The sequence below is a fragment of the Stegostoma tigrinum genome, chromosome 23 (assembly GCF_030684315.1).
Source record: "Stegostoma tigrinum isolate sSteTig4 chromosome 23, sSteTig4.hap1, whole genome shotgun sequence".
NCBI lineage: Eukaryota > Metazoa > Chordata > Chondrichthyes > Orectolobiformes > Stegostomatidae > Stegostoma > Stegostoma tigrinum.
In genome coordinates this window covers 8336914-8363396 of record NC_081376.1, presented here as the reverse complement: position 1 = coordinate 8363396, position 26483 = coordinate 8336914, and the positions used below count along the sequence as shown (strand labels likewise).

General features: G+C 42.9%; 2 protein-coding genes, 1 long non-coding RNA gene and 1 other non-coding gene across 5 annotated transcripts; 3 read left to right on the top strand and 1 right to left on the bottom strand.

The window, feature by feature from the left end:
* The first annotated feature begins 1244 nt into the window (after positions 1-1244).
* Positions 1245-12914, top strand: ndufb10 (NADH:ubiquinone oxidoreductase subunit B10). The gene is made up of 4 exons (XM_048552800.2): positions 1245-1440; positions 5707-5845; positions 9069-9208; positions 12648-12914. The coding sequence occupies exons 1-4, from the start codon at positions 1293-1295 to the stop codon at positions 12743-12745; spliced, it is 525 nt and encodes a 174-aa protein (XP_048408757.1). The 5' UTR covers positions 1245-1292; the 3' UTR covers positions 12746-12914.
* A 4197-nt stretch (positions 12915-17111) lies between these two features.
* rps2 (ribosomal protein S2) lies at positions 17112-22918 on the bottom strand. 2 transcript variants are annotated; one of them, XM_048552704.1, is made up of 8 exons: positions 22817-22918; positions 20844-20981; positions 20639-20728; positions 20428-20535; positions 20150-20323; positions 19584-19743; positions 19205-19296; positions 17112-17234 (listed from the first exon to the last, which is right to left on the bottom strand). In XM_048552704.1, the coding sequence occupies exons 1-8, from the start codon at positions 22913-22915 to the stop codon at positions 17154-17156; spliced, it is 942 nt and encodes a 313-aa protein (XP_048408661.1). In that variant the 5' UTR covers positions 22916-22918; the 3' UTR covers positions 17112-17153. The 2 variants fall into 2 exon arrangements, with proteins under 2 accessions (XP_048408661.1, XP_048408662.1); XM_048552705.1 differs by having other exon boundaries at positions 22741-22826.
* Positions 22919-23031: 113 nt separating this feature from the next.
* Positions 23032-26297, top strand: LOC132210895 (uncharacterized). Its single transcript, XR_009447112.1, has 2 exons — positions 23032-23173; positions 23891-26297. It is a non-coding gene; the product is annotated as an uncharacterized LOC132210895 (long non-coding RNA).
* On the top strand, positions 23640-23772 carry LOC125462616 (small nucleolar RNA ACA64). The gene has a single exon (XR_007249686.1). It is a non-coding gene; the product is annotated as a small nucleolar RNA ACA64 (small nucleolar RNA).
* Positions 26298-26483: the final 186 nt, after the last annotated feature.

Genomic DNA, 26483 nt, shown 5'->3' with positions numbered 1-26483 from the left:
TACCCGGTGAAGAGAGCTGTTTGGCAGGAAGCGGCTTCGATGGGCTCTGGAGCAGCAGCGGCATCTTCAGAGGCAGCACGGCTACAAAGTCATTTGATCAGCCTGTGGAGCCTGGAGTGGGACTCTTGCTTCAGCATAGAGTGGGCCCCTGGTGGCAGCATGGCATGGGCTAAGAAACTCAGACTGGGATTCTGGTAGCAGCATGGTGTGGGCTGGGAAGGTAGTGTGAATGGAATCTATGTACAGCTAACAATATACACTTTTCACTGTATTTTCATATTGAACACACATTACAATAAAGGATATTCTATTCTATTCAATAACTGCTGCTTCGCCAGTGACACCTAATTCTCATGAATAAAAGAATGCCACGACTAAATGCCCCCGCATAGTCAGAAATCATTATCTTTGGCCATAAATGCAAGTGTGAAAGTTAGGACATTGAACTTAATATATCATCGGAGATCTACAAATGCCCAGGTATTGCTCCTCATGCTAACATTGAATTAGGACAGTATTAAAGGCTGTTGAACGGTAACCGTAATGGGAATAACTAGCATTAGGGCATGAGCTTACTATTGAAAGTCATAGAGTAGTACAACAAGGAAAGAGGCCATGCAACCCGTTGTGTCAATGCCAGTAATTGAACACTTGTCTAGTCCAGTCCCAACCAGGGCTTTGGGCCCGTTGCCTTGTAGGCCATGCGGTGCTTCAGGTGACTGTCTAAATACTTGTGAAATATTGTATGGCCACCTCTGACAAGCTTTTAGGCATTGAATTGCCATCATCAGTGAAAGAAAAATTATTTTATATTCTTTGAAGAGGCTTTGCAGTGGTATTCTGATGTCCTTTATTTTAAAGAGCATCCCTTTGATTAGTGACCCTTCAACTGCAGTGAAAAGTCTCCCTATATGAACATCATAATTTTGTAAACCTTAGCCAGGCCTCATCTTTGCCTTCTTTCAATTGTGTTAGAAAATGCAAACTAATTGTTTTTCTCTATACGAATGCTTCCTCTCTATCCTCTGTACAGGACCACCAGGACACCACGTTGTGCGTGTCAGAACATGCGGCGGCGCAGGACGCCATGCTGCGTGTGGCAGTGCGTGCAGCGGCGCGGGACGCCATGTTGTGTGTGTCAGTGCGTGCAACGGCGCGGGACGCCATGTTGTGCGTGCCGGTGCGTGCGGCGAAGCGGGACGACACGGTGTGGGGCAGTGCGTGCGGCGACGCAGGACGACACGTTGCGCGTGCGGCTGCGCAGTGTGCGGTTGGTTCTGACGGTCGGAGCGATGCCCGAGGACTGGGACAAGGACGTTTACCGGCAACCGGACAGCCGCACCCCGGAGACGGACAAGAAGACCGCATTGCCCAACCCGGCGGTCATTGTCAGCAAACTGTTCTACTACACGGTAGATTTGCCGGTTACAACCTTCAGAGGTGAGAGTGAGAGTGATGGGGGTGGTGTGGTGGGGAGAGGACGGGTATGGCGGGGAGGTGGGGGGGAGGCGGCTGAGAGAGAGGGGAGGCAAGAGCTGTGCAGGGAAGGGCTGGAGAGACTCAGCCTCTGCCCTTCAAGGTTGGCTCAGGGCTGAATGACCTTCAGCTCCCAGACAGCAAACCACAGGGGAGCCCTTCCGTACGGAGCAGTGAGAGTTTGGACCAGAGCACAGGAGGTCACTCTCCATCTGCTGCAGTGGTACAGGCCAGAAGTCCCACCAATCTTCACATCAGTTCTTATCTTTCTCATACAGCAGGTGAGGCTGTTCTGATTTAGGATTTTTGTTGATGAGTACACACAATTAACGTCAACCCTCCAACTCCCAAACATTTCAGAGAAGGTTAATGCTCGGGCAACAAAGGACCATGCTCAATCACAATAACACGTCCCATTGCTAATTGTCACACGATGGAGTTACTGATGAGTATAGCAATCAGTGTCTTGTCTAGTTTGGTATGTTTTGGACATGACATGAGGAAAATTCCTGGCTTGTTGAGAGCATGAATGTCCTCTGTTACCACAGCTTTTCATGTTTGTGTCTGCCTGTCTCTGAGTTAGCTTTTGAGTTGTACTAAGACTGCCTTGGCTGTAGCCCATGGTTTTATCTGCAGTCATGATTGGGAGAATCAGATTGAGTGTATCAACTCAATGGGCCAGGGACAACTAAACAGGAAAGATGTTTCACCTCTGTCTGGATCCCCTGTACACTTCCCCCAACCCCTCTTCAGGACTGGATTAAACTTTCATGGGATCAACTATTTGCTGTTCAGCCTAATCTATCACCTTGCTGTGAGTGGACATTCTGCACATGGTACAGTTGCTGATGGAAACAGTATCTGTATGCTAGCTAATTTGACATCACACATGAGTCAAATGCAGGCAATTGGGACAAGTTTTGTTTATCGTTTATTCATTTTGTGGGATGCGGGCATCACTGGCTGTCCAGCATTTATTATCCATCCCTACTTGCCCTTAAGTTGTAAGTTGCATCTTTGAATCACTGCAGTCCACCTGATTTGGGTTGACCCACAATGTCATTAGGGAGGGAATTCCAGGATTTTGCCCAACAACCCTGAAGGAACAGCAATATATTTTCAAGTAAGGATGGTGAATAGCTTGGTGGGGAGTTTGAAGGTGGTGATGTTGTTTCCATATATCTGCTGCCCTTGTCCTTGTAGATTGAAGCAGTCATGGGTTTGGAAGGTACTGTTTGAGGATCTTTGACTTTCTGCATTGAATCTTATAGATAGTAGCACCTGTGTGCACTGAGCATCAGTGGTGGAGGGAGTGGATGCGTGTGGATGTAGTGTCAGTCAAGCGGGCTGCTTTGTCCTTGTTCATGTCAAACTTCTTGAGTATTGCTGGTGTTGCACTCATCCAGGCAAATGGAGAGTATTCCATCACACTCCTGATTTGTGCCTTGTAGATGGTGGATAGGGAGTCAAGAGGTGAATTACTCACTGTAGTATCCCCGACCTCTGACCTGCTGTTGTAGTCGCTATGTTTATGTCATGAGTTCAGTTGAATTTCTGGTCAATGATAACCCCCAAGATGTTGATAGTGGGGATTCAGTGATGTGACACCATTGAATGTCAAGGGGCAGTGGTTAGATTGTCTCTTGTTAGGAACGGCCATAGCCTGGTATTTGTGTGGCATGAATATTGCAATCATCAGTGAACATCTGCACTTCTTATGGTGAAGGAAGGCCATTGATGAAGCAGCTGAAGATGGTTGGGCCTAGAACACCACCCTGAGGAACTCCTGCAGAAATGCCTTGGAGTTGAGATGAATGACCTCCAACAGCCACAGTGTCTTCCTATGTGTCAGGTATGACTCCAACCACTGGAGAGTTTGCCCCTGATACCCACTGATTTCTGTTTTACCAGGGCTCCTTGATGCCACACTGTCAAATTCAGCCTTCATGCCAAGATGTATCATTCTGTCTCACCTCCTGCAATTCAGCTCTTTTGTCCATGTTTGAACCAAGGCTGTAATGAGGCCAGGAGCTGAGTGGCCTGGTTGTCGCTGAGCAGGTGCTGCTTGATAGCAGTGTTAATGACACCTTCCATCACTTTACTGATGATTGAGAATAGACTGAGGCTAATTGGCCGGGTTGGTTGTCCTGCTTTTTATGTATAGGACCTAGAACAATACAGCGCAGAACAGGCCCTTCAGCCCTTGATGACCTGTCTGGGCAATTTTCCACATTGATGCCAGTGTTGGGTACAGCTTGGCTAGGGGAACGGCACGTTCTGGAGCACGTCTTCAGTACTATTGCCAGAATGTTGTCTGGGCCTGAGCCTTTGAAGTATCTCGCATCTCCAACTGTTTCTTGATATCACATGGAGTGAATCGAATTGGCTGAAGATTGGTATCTGTAATACTGGGGACCACTGGAGGAGGCTGTGACGGATCATCTTCTCGGCATTTCTGGCTGAAGATTGCTGCAAATACTTCAGCCTCATCTTTTACACTGTGCTGGGCTCTTCCAGCATTGAGGATGAGGATATTTGTGGAGCTTCCTTCTCCAGTGAGTTATATAATTGTCCACCACCATTCACAACTGGATGTGGCAGGACTGCAGAGCTTAGACCTGAATGTTGGCTGTGGGATTGCTTAGCCCTGTCTATCACTTGCTGCTTTCGCTGTTTGGTATGCCCTCCTGCGCTGTATTGAAAGATCCCCTGGCTTGATGGTATTGGTTGAGTGGGAAATATGCCAGGCCATGAGGTTAAAGTTTATGCTGGAGTACAGTTCTGCTGCTGTTGATGGCTCACAGTGCTTCATGAATGCCCATTCTTGTTGCTAGACTTGTTTGAAGTCTGTGCCGTTTAGCACGGTGATAGTACCACACAACATGATGGAGGTTATTTTCACTGTGAAGTTCGAGCTTCGTCTCCACGAGGACTGTGCGGTGATTTGTTCTTATTGATACTGTCATGGACAGATGTATCTGAATCTGGCAGATTGGTAAGGATGAGCTCACACAAGTTGTTTCCTCAACACCTGCCACAGACCCAGTCTAGCAGCTGTGTCCTTTAGGACCCAACCAGCTTGATCAGTAGTATTGCTACTGAGCCACTGTTGTTTGTAGACATTAAAGTCCCCCACTCGGAGTACATTTTGTACCCTTGCCATCCTCAGTGCCTTCTCTGAGTGTTGCTCAACATTGAGGAGTACTGATTCATCAGCTGAGGGGGGACAGTACGTGGTAATCCATTCAAGGTTTCCTTGCCCTTGCTTAACCTGAAGCCACAAGATTTCATGGGGTCTGGAGCAATGTTGAGGACTCCTAGAGCTACTCCCTTGTAAGTGTTTACCACTGTGCTGCCATCTCTGCTGGCTGCGTCCTTTTGGTGGAACAGGACACATCCAGGGATGGTGTAGGTCGTATCTGGGGCACTGCCTGTATGGTATGATTTTGTGAGTGTGACTGTGTCAGGCTTTTGCTTTATTAGTGTGAGAAAGCTCTCCTGATTTTGGCACCGGCCCCCAGACGTTAGGGAGGATTTTGCCATTGTCTTTTCTGGTGCCTAGGTTGATGTCATGTGATCTGCCCAGTTTCTCCTCTTTTAGACTTAGTAACAATTGCAGCAATACAACTGAATGGCTTGCTAGGGCAGTCAAGATTCAAACACACTGCTGTGGGTTTGGAGTCATAGATAGGCCAGGCCAGGCGAGTGTGGCAGATTTCCTTCCCTGAAGGACATTAGTGAACCAGATGGTCTGACAATCGGCAGTGATTTTTGTGGTCAACAGTAGATTCTTAATTCCAGATTTTGTTTTTGTTGAGTTCAAATTCCGCTGTCCCCTGGCAGGTTTCTAATCCGAGTCCCCATGATATTAGCTGAGCTCCTGGATTAATGGTCCAGTGATAATGCCACTAGGCCATCACCTTCCCAGTTCAGTTTAGGAAACAGGATCAGCATGGACGAGTTGGATCGAAGGGTATGTTTCCGTGCTGTGTGACTCAGTGACTATAACTCTATGATGCAATGCCACGTGGACACAGTGCGGTTTAATTCAAAACCATTTACAAAGTGATGTGTTGTTTAGCTGAATCTTAGATTGTGGGATGAACAAACAATAATTGATAAAGTAGTGTCTTGGATATGTAATAGTACAAACATCTTGTTTTGACACTTATTGAATTAATGACAATAAATTTGTTCTGTGAAATTTGTTTTTTTTAAATCATTTTACAGATTGGGTAGAACGCCAGCGAGCAAAGAACAAATTCTATTATTACCACCAACATTTCAGACGAGTGCCAGATTTGACCGAGTGCACTTTGGGTGATTTCCTCTGCTACTATGAGGCAGAGATGCAGTGGAGAAGAGATTAGTATGTATCTGATTACAACTTTTACATTTCTGTTCAATGAGATTCTGCAAGTGGTATTTTACTGGTAATGTACACGTGATTTTTTTGTGTGTGAGATGGGGATAAAGATGCATAATTATTAAAGACACTCTCCAGTTACACTGAAGTTACATTCACCTGTTGCACCCATTGCCTCAAAGATCCCTTCTAAGCCATGCACCATCCTGATTTGGAAGTCTATCACTGTACCTTCACAGTGGCTGGGGTCAATATTCCTGAACTCCCTCTTTAACAGCACTGTGAGTGTCTCTGTGCTAAATAGACTCCAGCTGTTCAAGAAGACTGTTCTCTCATCACCTTCTCAAGGGGCATTTAGGATGCGCAACAGATGCTGGCCTTGCTATCATGTCCCACATCCCATTAAAGAGTAAAAACAAAACAAAAGGCCTGTATTTTAATTTTCAACATGTTGGGAAAAGATTATCAATGTCCCGCATCATTTTTCAGACATAGTTCCCCAAGATGCCTGCTTCCCATATTTTTGCTTGAAATGAGATTGTACGGAAGATTCTCTCACACTTGTTCCACAAAAACCCCTTGCTTTTCTCTCCAACATTTACCTATTTATCATATTTCTTATTGTCTCTTTGAGCCTCCCCTTTCTGTCATAAAATGATACAGCACAGAAGGAGGTTATTGAACCCTCGTACTTACTTGTGGTATTTGACTGTTCTACCCCCATTCGCTCCCTGTAGATAGTGTTTGGATAAACAAAAAGAAATTGCAGGAAATGCTCAGCAGGTCTGGCGGCATCTGTGGAGAGAAATCAGAATTAATATATCAGGTTTGTGACCCTTCTTCCATTCTGAGGAGGGTGTCACTGGACCCAAGACTCTGATTTCTCTCCATAGATGCTGTTGCACCTGCTGAACTTTATCAGCTGCTCCTGTTTTTGTTTCTGATTTCCAGGATCCATAGTTCTCTTGGTTTTTATTTAGTGTCTGGATAGAGTCTGAATGGGATAGAGGAGGAAAGGAATGCGGCGTACAGAGGTAAGTGATGAAAAGGTTAGTAAGAAAGAGGAGACCATTAGTGAACCAGATTGTCTGACGGTCAGCAATGATTTTGTGGTCACCAGTAGATTCTTAATTCCAGATTTCTTTTTTGTTGAATTCAAATTCCACTATCCCGTGGCAGGCCATCTTTCAAAAACTATCTACCTGCTGATTAAATTCTTTGTGATCTAGCCTCCAGAACCCTCTTCAATATCCTTTAGGAGAAGAAGTTCCTTTGCATATCAGTTTTAAGAGTGTCCCCTTATTCTGTAACTATTTTCCCTAATTCAAGACTCCCCCACTGTTAGTCATTGTATCAACATCTCCCCTATCAAGGCCCTCAGAATCTCGTGTGTTTCATTAAGATTAGCTCTTGCTCTTTAAAACTCTAATGACCAGTGCCACAAATGACAATAGAAATTGCTGGAGAACTTCAGGATTGGCAGCATCTACAGGAAGAAAACAGAGTTCATGTTTCAAATCTAATGACTGTTCTTTACAACTTGCTGTCCCACTTATATTTCAGTCATCAGCTAGTTTGGGTACAGTCTGCCTCCATGTCACTAATATGGACAGTAAATAATTGAGACTCTAGGACTGAGTCTACTACTAATAATGTTATTTCAATCCAAAATAGTCTCAGTGATTCTGATTCTACCTTCTGAGAGTAAACTAATTCTCAATCCATGTTAATACATTACCAACCACCACCCCCACCCACCCCTGCCATAACGTGAGCTCAGATCTTGTGCAATAACCTTTTGTATTACACCTTAACGAGTGCCTTCTGGAAATCCAAATGCATTATATTTACTGGTTCCCCTTCATAAACTGTGCTGATGTTCTCAGAGGGCTCTCGGAAATTTATCAAATAAGATTTCCCTTTCGCAAAGCTGTGTTAACTTTTATTGCATTGAGTTTTTCTAAACATCTTGGTCTCTCTTCCTTATTGACAAAGTCTAGCATTCTTCCAACAACAGACATTGACTCTAATTGGACTATAGTTTCCTGCATTCTGTCTGTCTCTTTTCTTGAACATAAGTGATACATTAGTCATTTTCCATTGCGCTAGAACCTGACTGTGATCCAGTAAGTCCTGGAGTGTTTTGGCCAATGTCTCCACTATGGAGGCAGTTTCATTAATACACTTGGATGTGGGCCATCAGGTCCTAGCAGTCAGCATCCCTTGGATTTTCTTTTCAGCTGCACAGACTTGAGAGTTCTAGGTGTGGCAGTGACTCCTGAATCAGAAGTCACTGCAGTGATCAGCATTAGCATACCCATTGCCATGTGCAGAACTTTGAATTGGCTGTACATGAGCACAGCCCAGCAGCTTAAAGAAGGAGCAGTGCTGGAGTCTGCCGTTAGTCCTGTTAATTTGTCAAATATTTTGTCTTTGATAGAGACTGTTATGAGGTATTTGCTCACATTAGCACCTCTCTTAACTTTGCAATATTTATAGTGTTCTTTGCCATGAACACCAATGCAAAATATTGCTCTAAATGAGCTACCATTTCCCAATTCTGTTATTAATTCCCTGTTTTCAACCATGCTTGCTCCAGCTTTTATTTAGTAATTCATTGGATATGGGTGTTGCTGGCTGGGCCAGCATTTATTGCCCATCCCAAGTTGCCCTTGAAAAGGTGGTGGTGGGCTGTCTTCTTGAATCGGTGCAGTCCATATGCTGTAGGTTGACCTACAGTGCCCTCGGGAAAGGAATGCCAGAATTTTGACCCAGTGAAGGAGTGGCGATATATTTGCACATCAGGATGTTGAGTGACTGGGGTGGGGGGTGTGCGGGGTAAGAATCTTGCAGGTCATGGCATTCCAATGTCACTACTGTCCTTGACCTTGTAAATAGTAGAGGTTGTGTTTTTGGAACATGTTATCCAAGAAACCTGGGAGAATTTCTGAATATCAATGGTCATAATGGCAAAATACATCAAAATAAAATTAGAATTGACAGCATCAGCATTTTTGGAAAGGCTGAACAGACTGCGATGTCGTGTTTTTTTTTCCCTGTAGAGAATGCAGTGAAGTGACCTGATAGAACTTCTATCAGTTTATGAAGGTTGTAATAGATTTCACAGAAGCCTGTTTTTCAGTATTTGCTAAGACTGGAGTCTCCAAATTAGCTCATCCTTTTTCATTTTTTTGGTCTGAGTAAACTTGCACTTTTTTTTTCCCAGCGTGGTTGATCAGGAAATTATAAAAATTCTTCAGGAGCGTCTGAGGGCCTGTCAGCAGAGGGAAGGAAATAGCTACATACAGAATTGTGCTAAGGAGCTCGAACAATTCAAGCAGGGAGCAAAAGGCTACCAATCGAGATGTAAGTCACGCTTGCAGAGTGGTTATTTGTGTAATGTTCTGTCAGTTTAATGTGCTGTAAAGAAAATAGAATTGCATTTTTTCTAATAAAACTCCTTTTAAGCACTTGGTCATGTCTTTGAGTGCTTTGATTCTGTGTGAATTTTGAAATGATCCTCACAATTTACTGATGTATATCAACTTGTACATTTTGAGGTGGCATTGATGTAGATCATGATTTTGTTGAGTACTGGGAAAAAATGCTGTGTAAAAATGGAAAGAACTGTGGATGCTGTAAATCAGAAACAAAAACAGAAATTGCTGGAAAAGCTCAGCAGGTCTGGCAGCATCTGTGAAGAGAAATCAAAATTAGCGTTTCAGGTCTGGTGAGCCTTCCTCAGAACTGATGGTAGCAAGGGACATGTTGGTTTATGTGCAGAAGATAGAATGAGGGAAAGGGCTAAGGAGTAAACGATATCTAAGGATAGAGCCCAAAGAGAGAAGAGCAGTTGAACAGACAAAGGAGTCGATAACAATCTGGCTGGGAGGTTTAATAGCTGTTAAGGGAGAGGTTAGCAGCTAACAATAAGTAGCGTGTAATGGCTCACTATGTGATAACAATGCTTGGTGTGTGGGGTAGAGAGCTAGTACATGGAAGTTCAGGTCCTAAAATTATTAAAGTCGATATTACGTACAGAGGGCTGCAGGGCCCTCACGCAGAAAACGAGGTGTTGTTCTTCCAGCTTGCACTGAGCTTTGCTGCAGAAAGCCTGATACAGAGATGTTGGCCAGGGAACAGGCTGGTGTCTTAAAGTGGCAGACAACTGGAAGGTCAGTGTCTTTTTCACCGACAGAATGTAGATGTTCTGTGAAGCGGGTTCCCAGTGTACACTTCATTTCCCCCATGTAGAGGAGATCATATTGTGAGCAGCAAATGCAGTAGACTAGATTGTGGGAAGTGCAAGTGAGGTGTTGCTTCACCTGGAAGGTATGTTTGGGCCCTTGGATACTGGGGATGGAGGAGGTAAATGTACAGGTGTTACACCTTTTCTGAGGACGGTGCTGTGGTTGGGGGGAGGGGTGGGGAGGCGTGTTTTGGGGGAAAAAATGCAGTGTGCACCAGGGTGTCCCAGATGGAACGGTCCCTGCAGAAGGCAGACAAGGGAGTGGAGGAGAATATGTGTCTGGTGGTGGCATCTTGCTGCAAGTGGTGGAAATGGCATCTGATGATCTTCTGGATGTGGATGCTGGTGGGATGGTAGCTAAGGATAAGGGGGAACCCTATCGTTGTTGTGGGAGGGAAGAGAAGGCGTGAGGGCGGAAGCACGGGAGATGGGTCAGACTCAGTTGAGTGCCCTGTCAACAGCAGTGCTGGCAAATCCTTGGTTAAGCAAGAGAGTGGACATTTCAGAGACACCCTTGGCCTCATCGGAACATATGTGATGAAGATGGGGGAACTAGGAGAATGGAATGGACTCTTTACAGGAAACAGTGTGCAAGGACATATAGTCCAGGTAGTAGGTTTATAGTGTGTATTAGTGGCCAGTCTGTCCCCAGAAATAGAAACAGAGATGTCAAGGAAGGGAGTGGAGGAGTCAGAGATAGACCAGGTGAAAGTGAGGGCAGAGTGGAAATTGGAAGCAAAATTAATGAACTTTTCCAATTCCAGACGAGAGAAGGAAGCAGCACCGATGATATCATCGATATATTGGAGAAAGAATTGTGGGTGGGAGCCAGAATAAGACTGGAACAAGGAATGTTCCACATACCCAATGAAGAGACTGGCATACCTGGGGCCCATGCAGGTACCCTTGGCCATCCCTCTGACCTGAAGAAAATGGAAGGTGGTTAAGAGAGAAGTTGTTGAGGGTGAGGATGAGCTGGGCCAAGCAGAGGAGGGTGGTGTTGGTTGGGGACAGTTCAGGCCTTTGCTGTAGGAAGAATCGGAGAGCCCTGAGACCAACCTAGTGAAGGGTGGACATGTCGAGGGATTGCATGTCCACAGTAAAGAGGAGGCAACTGGAAATTCTGAAACTGGCATTAAAGCAACAGAAGAATCATCAATGTATGTGGGCAGGGACTGGACCAAGGGAGAAAAAATTGAGTCAAGTTAGAAAGAGACAAGTTGTGTGGGGCAGGAGCAGGCTGAAACAATGGGTCTGCCTAGGCAGTTGTGTTTGTGGATTTTCAGAAGGAGGTAGCAGTGACCCTTGTGGGCTGGGGGACAGTCAGTTTGGGGCCAGTGGTCGGGGGGACATCACCTGGTGAAATGAGGTGACTGACTGGAGTTGATACAATGGCCTGATGCGTCATGGTGGGGTCATGGTCTAGAAGAAGATAGGAGGAGATGCCTAAGAGCTGGCCCTCAGCCTCTTCAGTGTAGAGGTCAATACACCAGACGACTACAGGACCACCCTTATTGGCTGGCTTAATAACAAAGTCAGGGTTGGATATAAGCACATGGAGTGCAGTCAGTTCAGAGGGAAATAGGTTGGTTTGGGTGAGTTGTTGGGTGGGGGCGTGTGTGTCAGAGAAATTGAGGCAACCAGTGTCACATTGACAGTTGTTAGTGAACAGATCGAGTGTGGGTAAAAGGCCAGATGGAGTGGTCCAGGTGGACGGAGTGTGTTGGAGCTGTGAAAAGCTGTAATTAGTTTGCTCTCAGTGAACCTTAACTGATATAATTCAAGAATAACCTGAAAAGTGGACAGTTCTAGAGTCTTCCAGTTGATGGTTTATATTTCTGTAGTTGTGTGTATTGAAGAAAACATTCACATACATTCCAGAGGTCCATCTGCTATACCTTGGTTGGCTGTAGTCTTGTGTCAGAGTCTGAATGTTCTGGCTTGCACCTCAAATTGAGCACAATAATCTAGTCTGACACTCCAGTGCAATTCTAAGTGAGATAACAAGGTGTAGACCTGGATGAACACAGCAGGCCAGGACCAGGAAGGCTGACATTTCGGGCCTAGACCCTTCTGCTGCTTGGCCTGCTGTGTTCATCCAGCTCTACACCTTGTTATCTCGGATTCCACAGCATCTGCAGTTCCTATCATCTCTGATATAATTCTAAGTGAGTGCTGCATTATCAGAGGTTCTGTCTTCTGGCTAAGATATAAAATTGAGTCCTGTCTTCCTCCTCCATCCAGAAAAATATGAAAAATCCAAGGGCAGTGTATCAAAAAGGAGCACAGGAGTTCTGTCTCATGTCCAGAGGATTTGCTGCTGAATTTACGACACAAAATAGTTATCTAGTCGTTGTTAGAGTGCTGCAGATGGGAGCCTGTTATGAAAGCTAACTGCTATGTCTCCTTCATGGAAGGCACAACAGAAATGTTGTATTTCTTAACAAGGACATCTTTTGGTGAACAAAAACATGGGATGCTGTTCTACAAAATCACATTGAGGTGGATGAACTTTGATGTTGATTCACTGTCTACTTACTGCTTTTCTTTTTGCAGATGGTGACCTGGGGGCTTATGCTAGTGGCAGAAAGTGTCTAATGAAACAGAAACATCGAATGATTGAGGAGAGGGAGAAGGCGGCATCTGAAGCATGAACAGCTCCACCGGAAAGTGATGTTTTTTTCAAAATCAAGTTTATGTCAAACTGTCAACTATAATGTATAGTCTGAATGTTTAATTTGTTAAAAATACTACATTTCACATGAATGTGGCTCAAGTCTACGTATCCTTCTAAAACAAAATGCCATAAACCTGTAATCTGTTTGTGTCCTTCCTTGGTGCTTGCTGGCTAAAACACAATAAGTTCTTACAGCATAGGAGATAACGGGAACTGCAGATCCTGGAGAATCTGAGATAACAAAGTGTGGAGCTGGATGAACACAGCGGGCCAAGCAGCATCTTAGGAGCACAGAGGCTGACATTTCAGCCCGAAATGTCAGCTTTTGCACTCCTAAGGTGCTACTTGGCCTGCTGTGTTTATCCAGCTCCACACTAAGTTCTTACAGCATTGTTAGTTAAAAATCTTGCTGTATTGTCCACAACTACAAGCCACCATATTTAATGTGTTAAAAGATGTCAAGATGTGAGGGCTAAGAACAGATCCTTGTTTCTTAGGGGGAGAAAGAGATGATGTAGCTATAATGTTAGTGGATTACCAATCCAGATTCCAGACCTTTAAGAGACATGGGTTCACATCCCACCTTGACAGTTCATGGAATTTGCATTTAAGTAAAAATCTGTAATAGTGACCGTAAATCTATCCTATTAGAAACCTAAAACAATTCCAAAGAAGGGTCACTGAACTTGAAACATTAACTCTTTCTTTCTTCACAAACGCTGCCAAACCTGCAGAGTTTCAAAAGCAATTTCTGTTTTGGTTTCAGATTATTAAAAACCTAGATGGTTTGCTAATGTCATTTAAGGAAGTAAATCTGCTGACTTGGTCTGACTACATGGTTGACTCTTTAACTGGTGTCTGAAATGGCTGAGCAGACCAATTCAAGAGCAGTTACGATGGGAAACAAATGCGGTCCTTTTCAGTGAAGAATGAAAAAAGAGGGAAACAGGACACAAGATCAAATGCAGGAATTCATGAGAATTGTACTGGTCATAGATTCAACATCATAAAACATTCAGTCTGTCATAGCTGTGCAAGCTTTGTTGTAGAACTATCCAATTAGATTCACTCTCCATTGCTCTTCAAAGAAAGAAAACCTTTCAACTATTCTTCAGGTTCAATATTTTTCAAAATTGAACTGTCTCCTCCACTCTTTCATACAGTGCAGGACTCATGTTGCTTCCTCAGAATCCCTACAGTGCAGGTGGAAGCCATTTGGCCCATCAAGTCTGCAACGATCCACCAAAGAGCATCCTACCCAGATTCATTCCCCACTCCGTGTTCATAACTCTGCTTTTACCTTGTCTAATCCACCTGGCCTGAACATCCCTGGACATTACAGGGTAAGTTAGCATTGCTTGGCCGATTCACCGAATCTGCCTATTTTTTGACTGTGACAGGAAGTAGTCTGGAGCACCAGGGAGAACATGCAAACTTCACACAGATACCAGTGGTTAGAATCAAACCTATGTCCCTGGTGCTGTGAGGCATCCTGAATGTTTTCTACATGTCTGGAACAGGTGGGACTTGAACCAAGGCCTCTCATCTCAAAGTAGGGATATTACCACTGCATGAGCATCCTTGTCTGTCCCTCTTGGTATTGACCCTTTTGCAGTTTTTCCTGGCTTTATCAAAACCATTATGATTCAGGGTACTTCTCAACTCCAACTTGTCAGATGACAAAGTTCCTTCTCTTACCATTCTAATCAGCTCTGCACCCTCCTAGAATTAAATATTCTTGGGACATAATTGATAGCGGACACAATACTCCCAACAGAACCCTGAACCTTGTGCTTGTATTTCACCTCCATTGATTAAAATAGGTTCCAATACTTTTTGAACAGCTTTTTCAACTCATGCTGAATACAAAACTGTACTCAAGACCCAAGACTATCCGCACCTATGTAAGCTACAACTTTTAATATGCCTTTAATTTGGGCATTTCAAGGCACTTCATGGACACGTGTAACATAAGAACTAGGAGCAGGAGTAGGCCATCTGGCTCCTCGAGCCTGCCCCGCCATTTAATAAGATCATGGCTGATCTTTGAGACTCAGCTTCGCGTACTCGCTCACTCACCATAACCCTTAATTCCTTTCAAAAATTTATCTAGCCTTGCCTTAAAAACATTGAGGGAGCTTCAACCACTTCACTGGGCAGGACATTCCACAGATTCACAACCCTTTGGGTGAAGAAGTTCCTCCTGAACAAGAAAGCTTCTAAAATCAATTTAGATGATATCCTCTTTTCTACGATCAAAATGGGTGCATTAAATTTCATGTGCATTTTCTTAATTCACCATCTTCAGCGATAACCTACCCTTTATGTTTGCTAATGACTGTGCAATGTCCTGCACCAGTGGTAACTTAAATCATAGACTGAGAGATACTGAAACTGTCCAAATGTTACTGTATTTGAACATGAATGATATCCAGGCCTGGGCTGACAAGTGATAAGTAACATTTACACCACACAATAATGATCCTGTTCAAGAAAATTTAACCATCACCACTGCTGACATTCAATTGCATCACCATTACTGAATGCCCACTTTGAACAGCCTGAGAGATTATGATTAATCAGAAACCAAACTTGACTAAGTACAGTGACTACAAGAGTAGTTCAGAGGTTAGGAATACTGCAAGTGACTCACTTTCTGACTCCCATAAGCCTGGTGACCATCTGTAAAGGATACATCAGGTGTGTAATGCTGAGATGGGTGCATTCCTACAATTCAAAAGTATAACACCAACCAGGACAAAACAGCCTGCTTGATTGTGCCATATCTACTTCCTCTACCACTGACACAATAGCAACAGCATCTATAAGATGCACTGCAGAAATTCACCAAAGCTCCTTTGTATCACCTTCCAAATTCACAACCACTCCCCCCCCCCACCTAGAACATGAGGAGCATCTACATGGGAACATCATCTGCAAGTTCCAATTTTGAATAGCCAAGCTTCTTCAAATATCAGTGGTCTGAAAAATGGCAGATGAAGTTCAATCTGGATAAATGCAAGGTATTGCAATTTTGTACAAGGGTAAGGCTTATACAGTTAATGGTATGGCCTTGCATACTGTTGTAGAAGAGGGACCTTGGGATGCAGGTGCATAATACTTTATTATCCTCACTGCTCAGTCCTTTTGAATACAAGATATTGATGAGGCCTCTTCTGGAATACGGTCTCCAGTTCTGGTTGACAAGCTATAGGAACAATATTATTAAGCTGGAGAGGGTTCAGAATGAGATTTACCAGGATGTTGCAGAGTATGGAAGGTTTGTGTTACAAAATAAGGCTGGATAGACTGGGAGTTTTTTGACTGAAGCACAGAAGTTGAGAGGCAACCTTATTTAAGTATAAAATAATGGGGGATATAGTGAATGGTAGTTGTCTTTTTTCTAGGATAGAGGATTTCAAGACTAGTGGGCACATTTTTAACATGACAGGACAGGTGTAAAAAAGATGGGGGAAGTTTTTTGAAAACAGACTATGGTTTGCATGTGGAATGAGCTTCCGGAGGAAGTGGTGGGTGTGGATACAAGTGCAACATTTACATTTGGATAAGCACATGAATAGGAAAGGTTTGGAGGGATATGGGCCAGGAGCAGAAAGGTGAGCAAGGACCTTTTTTCTGAAGGGTCTAGGCCAGAAATGTCAGCCTTTCTGCTCCTCTGATGCTGCTTAGCCTGCTGTGTTCATCCAGCTCTACACCTTGTTATTCTCTATTATAGCAGGGAGGTGGAATTAGTTTAGTGTGGAATTATATTCAGCACAGACTGGTTAAAGCTAAGGGTAAATGCTGTATGGCTCTGTAACAGTTCTCTTAATATTGACTCCGAAGGAACACCACTAAATGGCCAATTTAGAAAAGCAATGATTTCCTATCCATCACCCACAATTCCTATTTTCATTTGTCTGTTGATTTTTGCATCTACGCTGGCAATAATAGTGTACCCTAATTACTGAAGGCATTTTGCATTCCAAATTAGGACACAGGTAGCAGAGTTTTACACAATGTAAGGCTGCAGAGAAAAGATCAATTATTTCACAAACACCTGGGTGGAGATTTCAGATGAGCTGAGGAAAAATGAAAGCAAATGACCAAAAAGCCATATACAAGGGATTAATATTTGCATACTACAGCAGAGGATAATGAAGCACAGATTATATGATGGCAATCAATGATTATTTTCTAAGTGAGCTAAAGTTTAATTTAAATTAGGAAAATATCACTGCAGTTAAGATGAAGAATTATCAGGTCAAACAATGCAGCAACTTTCAGTAGTCACATTTACATCATTTTAAATACACTCCAAAACAATCACAGCAAACACAAGATTATACAACAGATTTTTATTTCATTCTTTGCATAAAAATGCTTTATGTTGCTGGAGCAACAGCCGACTGGGACCTTTGAACAGACACACGGGTGTGGGTCTTGGCCAGGTGATCAGTGAATTCCTAAAACAAAATAAGGAAAAAGAACTTCAGAACAAGCTCTGAAATACGTTGTACAAAATGTACATTTTAATAACTGGGTAACAGGACAGTGGCCTAGCACATATATAAATTATCTAGGTCAGAGATTGTCACTGTGGAAAATAAATGCCATAAGGTCTTCAAAAACAAGCAATTAGAAAAAATGAACTGATTGAACAAACTCCATGCACAAGTCTTTTCACTTGAATACTCTCTGAACAACACTTCAGCACACCTGACTGGCTAGTTTCCAGCTCAGTTCTAAATGATTGGGCAGAAGTACCTGCCATTCAGCAGCAGTGGACTATTATTAAGGACCTACTGGAGAAACAGACTGGCCACAACATAATCATACTCTTACTTACAGGTCTTTAATCAGATCGCAGGAAAACAGGTAGAGGATATTATAATAATGGAAGATCAAGCAAAACCCAAACAAACTTAAATTCTTTGCAACGGTTTCAAAATTGTAGAAACAAAAAGACATCTTTTTCTTGAAGGTGAACATTTTTCAAGTCAGTTCAGCTCACTGATATTTTAGTCAAACCAGTGTGGCCACATTGCAGTCTAGAAGGGCCATGCAGATGTCATCCGGTGTTAAATGCGGCACAATGACAAAAGCTGTCAAACAGAAATGCAATTTTACAGAAAACTGCAGATGATGCCTGATGATACAGTCACAACAGATTTAAGCAGATTTGTTTTGTCTATTCAGGATGTTTGTGTCTGTTTGTGTAAAAACCTTTCTCCCAATAAGCAATGTCACGAATGCATCAACTTCAGTTGTTCATCACTCCCAACATCATAAAATTTGACACAACATCACTGCACATGTATGCAAAGATTAAGTATGTGTATGGAAGGGGGGGGGGGAACACTATCGCCCTCGAACAGAAGGCACAGCCACCAGTGGTAGTGCTATGAAAATCTACGGGAGTGCAGAGATCTTGGACAGTTTATGGGACTGGAGGAGGTTACATATCCAGAAGTGGGCTAGGCAATGCAGTGTTTCACACAGAAAAAATAATGTTGCACCTACACCTGGAACACTAGGAAAGTTTCCATAAAAATCAGACATCAGGTAGTTCAGATTAAATTAAACAAATTAGTTACTCAGGAAAATTTATAGACTATTAATACAGTGACCAACACCCACCAATACTTAATCAATTTCAAACCCCAGATCCCTCTCAACGCCTTATGCAGGAGGACATCACTTAGACTATCAAGAAATAGAAATACAAACTTTAGATCAACACTACTGATGCTCCCAGACCCTGAGGTTGATTTTGCAGACCTTAAACTTCCATCCCACCCTCCACCTCAGCTTGCACTCCACCATCTGGTATCCTGTCACCATATCCCTTTCTACCCAGCTGGCAACCCTATCCTTACAGCACTTTAACATCATTCTTATCCTATGTACTCACTCTTTGACAGGAGCAGGCAAAGTGGCCCTCAGGGTCTGTTTCCACACTAGCAAATCTGTTGAAATTCTATGGAATAGAGCCGATTGCTGTGAAAAGGGGGACGTGGTTTGCCTTCCTCTGATAGTTTTGTGGCAGAAAAAAAGCTGCCAGAGTGGATGTATGGATCCACTTGTCAGGGAGCCATAAGAATCTACTTTCAGAAATACAAATCTCCCTTCTTTTGTAAGCAAAGCATCAGAATGGCAATCTTAATTGTCATTAACTGGACAATCTGGCCCAATACACTTAAGTACCTCAATAATTTCAAAATTATGTTAATTGGGGATGGTATAGCTTTGTTTTCCTATAGCAGGGCAGAGAACATTGTGCCTTAGAAGCCAAAACGGTTGATAGCTTCAGATACAGAAGGTGCAATAACATCAACAGTTGAGAAACATGAAAGCAAAGGATTATCTCAAATAATTTCTAAATCTCATCATATTTCCAAGAAAACACAGTAAAGTTTAATTTCAGCTTTCAAACCTGGTATGGGGCTTTAGTAAACACGGTCTCCTTCCATAGATCTGGGGTCAGATAGCTGTAGGTCTTGGAGATGGCGTCAAATGTTGCTTTAGCTACAGACAAGCAAAACAGCAAGTTACAGGAGAAAGATGGCATCTTTCAGTTTACAAAATAAAACTTCCAAGCCTGTTGAGCTTCAAATGGAACAGGTAAACCACACGGAAGATCTACCTGCCGTGCAGTGCTCCATTTCTCTCTCTCTCTTAATATGCCAATTTCACCACTGCCAGGTTAATTGAGCAGAGCTGAGAGAATTCAACAGTACTTTGGGAACTTTACAGACCACAAGCAGCAAAATAAAAACTCTTGTCCAGACACTGTATGTAGAAACCTAACATACCAAAGTTGCCCAGTGTGGCTGTGCAGCCCCTGGCAGAGGTGTAGCAATCATCAATACCAGCCATCTGGAGTAGTTTCTTGGGGACTGGAGCTGAGACAATACCAGTACCACGAGGAGCGGGGATCAGACGCACCAAGACTGAACCGCAACGCCCGGTCACCTGAAACATTAAGATTTTGTTACAGCGTTAGGTCAATACATCATAAAATTAGTCCTTCACAAATAAAAGCAATGGAAACCTTTCAAGAGCAAACTACAAGACACTGCACAAAACTGAGTTCAAATTTCAAACAATTCCCATCAATGCAGAACCAAATATCACACACAAACCAAAACAGAACTGTAATTTAAAATGGTAAGCTCCCTATAATTGAGGAACTGCACACGTTATTACATTAATGCAGCCAATATAATGAACGATTGTGCGGTGCCAGCTATAGTTCATAGTCTTTCTACAGATAAGCACCAAAATTAAATCTCCTTTAAATGAAACCAATTCTCTTGTTCTACATTCCTGATAAAAATATAAAGTTATGCAAATATTATTCAATAGTATTTATACTTACCTTGCATGGTACGGTGTGGGGTTTTCCAATTTTGTTACCCCAGTAACCCCTCCTTACTGGAATGATCGACAGCTTTGCCAGGATGATAGCTCCACGAATTGCAGTGGCCACTTCCTTTGAGCACTTGACACCCAAACCAACATGTCCATTATAGTCACCAATGGCAACAAAAGCCTGAAATGTTTTAAGAATAACATTAAGACTCCGTATTAGATACCAAGGAAATTCATGCAGCACAAAGGGTATGGGAGCTGTCTGTGGCCTGAGTAAAACTTTACCTTAAATCTTGTGCGCTGACCAGCACGGGTTTGCTTCTGTACAGGCATGATCTTGAGAACCTCGTCCTTCAAGGCTGATCCCAGGAAGAAGTCAATTATTTCAGACTCCTATAATAAAGAAAATGTATATAAAAATCTACAGTTATTGAAGCTGGCTGATCCATTCAATCTACCACAGGCAGTTTGGTATAAATTTTCTCATTGATATTACCTTGATAGGAAGGGAGAAGAGGTAAATTTCCTCCAGACTCTTGATTTTCATATCTTTGACCAAACGGCCAAGCTTAGTTACTGGCACCCACTGTGGAAGAAAGGAGAAAAGGCAACATGCATCAGGACTTGAGCAAATTCAATTAATTTTGTGGTTTTAATAACGCAAAACCTATCACATGAATAACTGGGAACGTGCATCTTACCTCCTTATCTTCAGCCTTTCCACCACGAGCACCACGGCCCCTGCCACGTCCCCTTCCACGGCCTCGCCCCCGTCCACGGCCACCAGAGCCGAAGCCACCGCGGAAGCCTCCTCTACCACCGGCGTCGTCCGCCATTTGCTATAAAAAAACAAAAAAAAATCAAATCCTTCCGTCACAATATGCACATTTTCAAAAGAACTTTAAGTAATGCTAACCTCTGACTCAGTTGCTGTACAAATTATGTTGCGTTGTTTCCTGTGTGGGGGTCAATGAAAGCTACATTTGCACAATAACATTTAAACCATTCTCACACAACATTTCCTATGTTAACAGTATAAATTACAGGCAGAGTCATTTTTTTGTGCAGAACGATCATCTTGTCAGAGGAAATGATCGAAACCTGAAGGGGTGGTGAAAACACATGCGAAACTAATTTTCAACAGATGATCGAAAGGAAATGCTTGCATAGGAATGGAACCAATTTGAAAGGGCTTAAGGTTCAATGGATTCATCTTCTGCACCTATCATTCCACTCAGCTATCACTGATAACACAATTTATATACTCCCTCTCACAACCTTCCAAAATTACTACCAGTAAACTTGTTAAATTTCAGAGATAATGGGAACTGCAGATGCTGGAGATTCCAAGATAATAAAATGTGAGGCTGGATGAACACAGAAGGGTCCAGGCCCGAAACGTCAGCTTTTGTGCTCCTGAGATGCTGCTTGGCCTGCTGTGTTCATCCAGCCTCACATTTTATTATCTTGTTAAATTTCAGTCAGTTTTAAACAGGAAATGAAGCAATTAATTTTTAAAACAGCAGTAAAGTAATGGCTGTACAAACTAATGCACTGCTGGTTAATGATAAATAAAGGTAATATCAGCACAATTCTCCCAGACCATAGGGCTGTTCTTCATTAGTCGTTTAAACTGAGGGCTACCATGCCTCAGGGAAGGAGAGGGGACCAGAAGAGCCTTTCATGGTAAACTCAAGGATAAATATTGGTCAGGACACAGGTAAGATCATCACGCCGGATAAGGCCATGGAACTTGTAAGGCCTTAATTCAATCTCATCTATAAAAAGAGCACCTCATCCTCAGTGCTGAACTTACCAACTTGGACTGGAACTTCTGAATTTAAGTCCCTGACGCAAAACCACTAGCAGATAGAAACCTAAGACTTTTTTACGTATCTGTAGCCCTCCACTGGGATGCGTTTGTAAGATATCTTCTTACTCATACTCTTTACATATTGAAACTAAGAATTCCTCTATATCCAAAAATGTGCAGGCTAGGTGGATGGGCCCTGCTAAATTGCCCACGGTGATCAGGCATGTGTAGATCTGGGTGGGTGTGGGTGGGATGCTCTGAGGATCAGTGTGGACTTGTTGGGGCTGAAGGGCCTGTTTCTACACTGCAGAGATTCTATAATAAAAAATATTAAAGCAGATCAGGCAAAGGTCAGTCAATGGCATGGTGAGATTAAGCTAGTACTGGTAATGTAGGATTCATGATCCTGGCTGCATTTATCACCTTTTACACACACTGTACAGGTAGAACTGCAGCCTCAGGAGATAATGATCGTTCGGGCTGCAGTATTCCCCTCCAGTGCCACTTGCTGCTCCAGTTTACGATAGCTCAATGTGGGTGACCGGCCATCACTGGCAGAGCCTCATCCCACCCTGGATTAGACAAGTGAACTTTATCCTAAACATTCATTCACTACAATCTGGCTCCACCCGAATAAATGCGGCCGGGCCACATGGCACGGGGAGACCTGAACCCCGAACCTACCACCCTCCCGCCAAATGCTCATAATGCGAATTCCTTTCACGTTAAGTAAACAAAATATCGACACGGATCACTTTATAAAGATTAGATAAGGGTACAGCCACCTCGGGCTGAGCTGCTGTGAGGAGGATGGCTGAGCTGTTTCACCGATTGCAGACGCTCCAGTCCGCCATTACTTACGTGATGGTTTTCAAAAAGAAGGCCGCAGGCTGCCCGAGCAGGCCTTTTAAAGATTCGGGGATCTCGCGATAGGATGTGGGGAGACCCTGGATCGAGCATATGTCATTACGCTCACGTTCAGGAATCGCCTTATTACCCGTGTTATTCATATTAAGGGGCACGCCAGCCGGCTTTGGCGCCCCGAAATGCGCATATGTAATTACTTCCACCTTTGAGAAGCAGCTTGAGGATTGTCTGCAGTTCCCATTATCTCTGAGGATTGTATTATTCAGATTCAGGGTTGAACAGTTCGCTTCTTTATAAGCGCCTGGTGCCACCCTTCCCCGGCCGCAGAAGAAGGAAGGTTAACGTGCTGAGGTACGTGTGTAAAATTTAATATTAAAATATAAATTTCTGAAACCAGCCCTCAAATACCCTGGCGCATGATCCAGTTCAATTTGAAAATTAAAGCTTATTTTCTGATTGAAGAAAAACGTAAATCTTAAATGATTTTAATTCTAATATTTTTGCTCCTTATATTTACAAATATTAATACTACATTGTCAGTTTAAAATTGTTCGTATGCCTCTAAATTAAAATCGTAACCTCGTACTGAAAAAATAGAATATATAAATTTTGAGATCGGGTGCTAAACGGTGTCAACATCAAGTATAATTATTTCTAAACTTAATCGGTATATTTGTAATATCTAACGCCGATATAATAACTATCCAGAGTTTTTCATTAGTTTTTGTTTGGAATTGTTGTCCCTAACATCTGTGGTTTACTAATAACCTGGTTCAGCACTTGAGAACACGTGCTGGTTATTGGGATAGTGACTGGCACCCTCTGAAAATTACCCATGGTGCTGTCAGTTACTGTGGGTAAGATTAGTGTGCCTACATTAAATGGTACATTAAAGCTTATTGCCCACTTCTATATTGTTTGTGGTCAATAAAACCCATGTGCCAATAAATTTTTAATTGAACTTTTTAAAAGTTTTTTTGCAACATCCTCTTTCAAAAATGAACTTTTACTTGTGGCTGTACATGTTTAGTTGCCACCAGTATTCCAGCTTGTGTACTTTGTTTACAGGTGATGTGCAGCCCACAGAATTTTTGAAGTGTGGCATCAAATGGGTGACAAGACTTCTTCGAAACCAAAGCTGGCCTCTGAAGATGTGAAAAGTTGTAGTAGTATGAATATCCCATGACAACTGACTAAGCCTCTGTCATCTGCAACTCTCAAACCCATGAAAAACTACCACCTTGAAGGATAGCTGGAAGGGTTTTCTTCTAATCTGATATGTCTTAGAACAGAACATTACAGCACAGTACAGGCCCTTTGGCCCTCGATGTTGTGCTGACCTGTCATACTGATCTCAAGCCCATCTAACCTACGCTATTCCATGTACATCCATATGCTTATCCAATGATGACTTAAATGTACCTAAAGTTGGCGAATCTACTACTGCTACAGGCAAAGCGTTCCATTCCCTTACTACTCCGAGTAAAGAAACCACCTCTGATATCTGTCCTATATCTTTCACCCCTCAATTTGGAGCTATGCCCCCCTCGTGCTCGCCGTCACCATCCTAGGAAAAAGGCTCTCCCTATCCACCCTATCTAACCCTCTGATTATTTTATATGGTTCAATTAAGTCACCTTGCAACCTTCTCTCTAATGAAAACAGCCTCAAGTTCCTCAGCCTTTCCTCATAAGACCTTCTCTTTCTTCTCCCCCCCCCCCCCCCCCCCAAATACCAGGCAACATCCTAGTAAATCTCCTCTGCACCCTTTCCAAAGCTTCCACATCCTCCTTATAATGCGGTGACCAGAACTGTATACAATACTCCAAGTGTGCCTGCACCAGAGTTTTGTACAGCGTCACCATAACCTCTTGGTTCTGGAACTAGATCCCGCTATTAATAAAAGCTAAAACACTGTATGCCTTAACAGCCCTGTCAACCTGGGTGGCAACTTTCAAGGAACTGTGTACACGGACACAGATCTCTCTGCTCATCTACACTGCTAAGAATCTTACCATTAGCCCTGTACTTTGCCTTCTGGTTACTCATACCAAAGTGCATCACCTCACTTGTCTGCATTAAACTCCATCTGCCACCTCTCAGCCCAGCTCTGCAACCTATCTATGTCTCTCTGCAACCTACAGCATCCTTTGTCACTATCCACAACTCCACTGACTTTAATGTTGTCTGCAAATTTACTAACCCATCCTTCTATGCCCTCATCCAGGTCATTTATAATAATGACAAACAGCAGTGGACCCAACACCGACCCTTGCGGTACACCACTAGTAACCAGTCTCCAGGATGAACATTTCCCATCAACTACCACCCTCTGTCTTCTTTCAGCAAGCCAATTTCCGATCCAAACTGCTATATCTCCCACAATTCCATTCCTCTGCATTTTCCACAATAGCCTTTTGTGGGGAACCTTATCGAATGCCTTGCTGAAATCCATATACACCACATCAACCGGTTTACTCTCACCTACCTGTTTGGTCACCTTCTCAAAGAACTCAATAAGGTTTGTGAGGCACGACCTTCCCTTCACAAAACCGTGCTGACTATCCCTAATCAATTTATTCATTTCTAGATGATTATAAATCCTATCCCTTATAACCTCTTGCAACACTTTACCAACAAAAATTGTTTGGAATTGTTACTTCACTGATACTGGAGTTTAAAATTTTAAGCTTCCTTACCAGCATGCTGTGTGTACTTGCAGCTGCTGATAGTTAAACTCCGAATAGGCAGTATGTGTACCCCATGAAATGAAGGAAAAGTCTCCTGGTTTGTGTTTATAGGGCAGGCAATAGTTCGTGAGTTACTGAAAATGCAAGCCCCAAATAAGTCAGTAGCATAAGATGAATGATCACCAGTTTGAGATAGAAGCCACAGCAGGGCCATTCAGCCCATCTAGTCAGTTCTGCTATTCAGTGAGATCATGGCTGATCTGAATCCTCAATTCTACTTTTCTGCCTTTTCTCAAGCCCTTGAATGCTTTGCCAATTTAAAAACAAGTTAGTCCATCACATCCTTGAATACTTCATGACCCGGCCTTATGAGGTAAAGAATTCTGCAGATCATTATCAGGAAATTCCTCATCTGTTGTAAATTGAGTGACTTACTGAGATGAAAGGGCCAGAGGGCATTAATTACCCCACAAGGGAGAAACAAACTTTTCTGCATTTGCACTGTAAAGTCCCTCAAGAATTTGTTTTCTTCTGAACGCCAAGGATTACAGGCCACATGTACTCAACATTTCATAAGACGGTCCTAGGTCAGCATTTTGGAACCTTCTCTGAACTACTGGTAATATCAGCTCATCTTGCTTTAGGCAAGGGGACCAACACTACTTTGCAAGACATGGTCTATGGTTCAGGAAGACCTCTATTTTTGTATTCCATTTCCTTTCTCATTAGCTGAACTTGTATGCCACCTTGAGTTTTTAATAAAATAATGTAGTCTTTCCATTTAATATTCAGAACTTCATTCTTCCTTTGTTATTTCATCTGCCACTTTGCTGAACCTCAGCCAGTGTATATCCCGCTGCAAAGTGTCACCCTCCTTTGCCTTGTCACCTGCAAACTTTGCTATACTACATTCTGTATCAGCATCAAAATCATTATCTATAGTTAGTAAACTAAAAATGTCAGTTTAATTG

Coding starts and splice junctions, on each gene's coding strand:
- ndufb10 (XM_048552800.2), top strand. CDS start 1,293: ATGCCCGAGGACTGGGACAAGGACGTTTACCGGCAACCGGACAGCCGC. Junction 5,846..9,068: donor ATGCAGTGGAGAAGAGATTA/GTATGTATCTGA, acceptor TTTTTTTCCCAG/CGTGGTTGATCAGGAAATTA. Junction 9,209..12,647: donor AAAAGGCTACCAATCGAGAT/GTAAGTCACGCT, acceptor TTCTTTTTGCAG/ATGGTGACCTGGGGGCTTAT.
- rps2 (XM_048552704.1), bottom strand. CDS start 22,915: ATGCTCGATCCAGGGTCTCCCCACATCCTATCGCGAGATCCCCGAATC. Junction 20,982..22,816: donor TTCTTTTTGAAAACCATCAC/GTAAGTAATGGC, acceptor GTTTTTTTATAG/CAAATGGCGGACGACGCCGG. Junction 20,324..20,427: donor GTCAGCGCACAAGATTTAAG/GTAAAGTTTTAC, acceptor AAAACATTTCAG/GCTTTTGTTGCCATTGGTGA.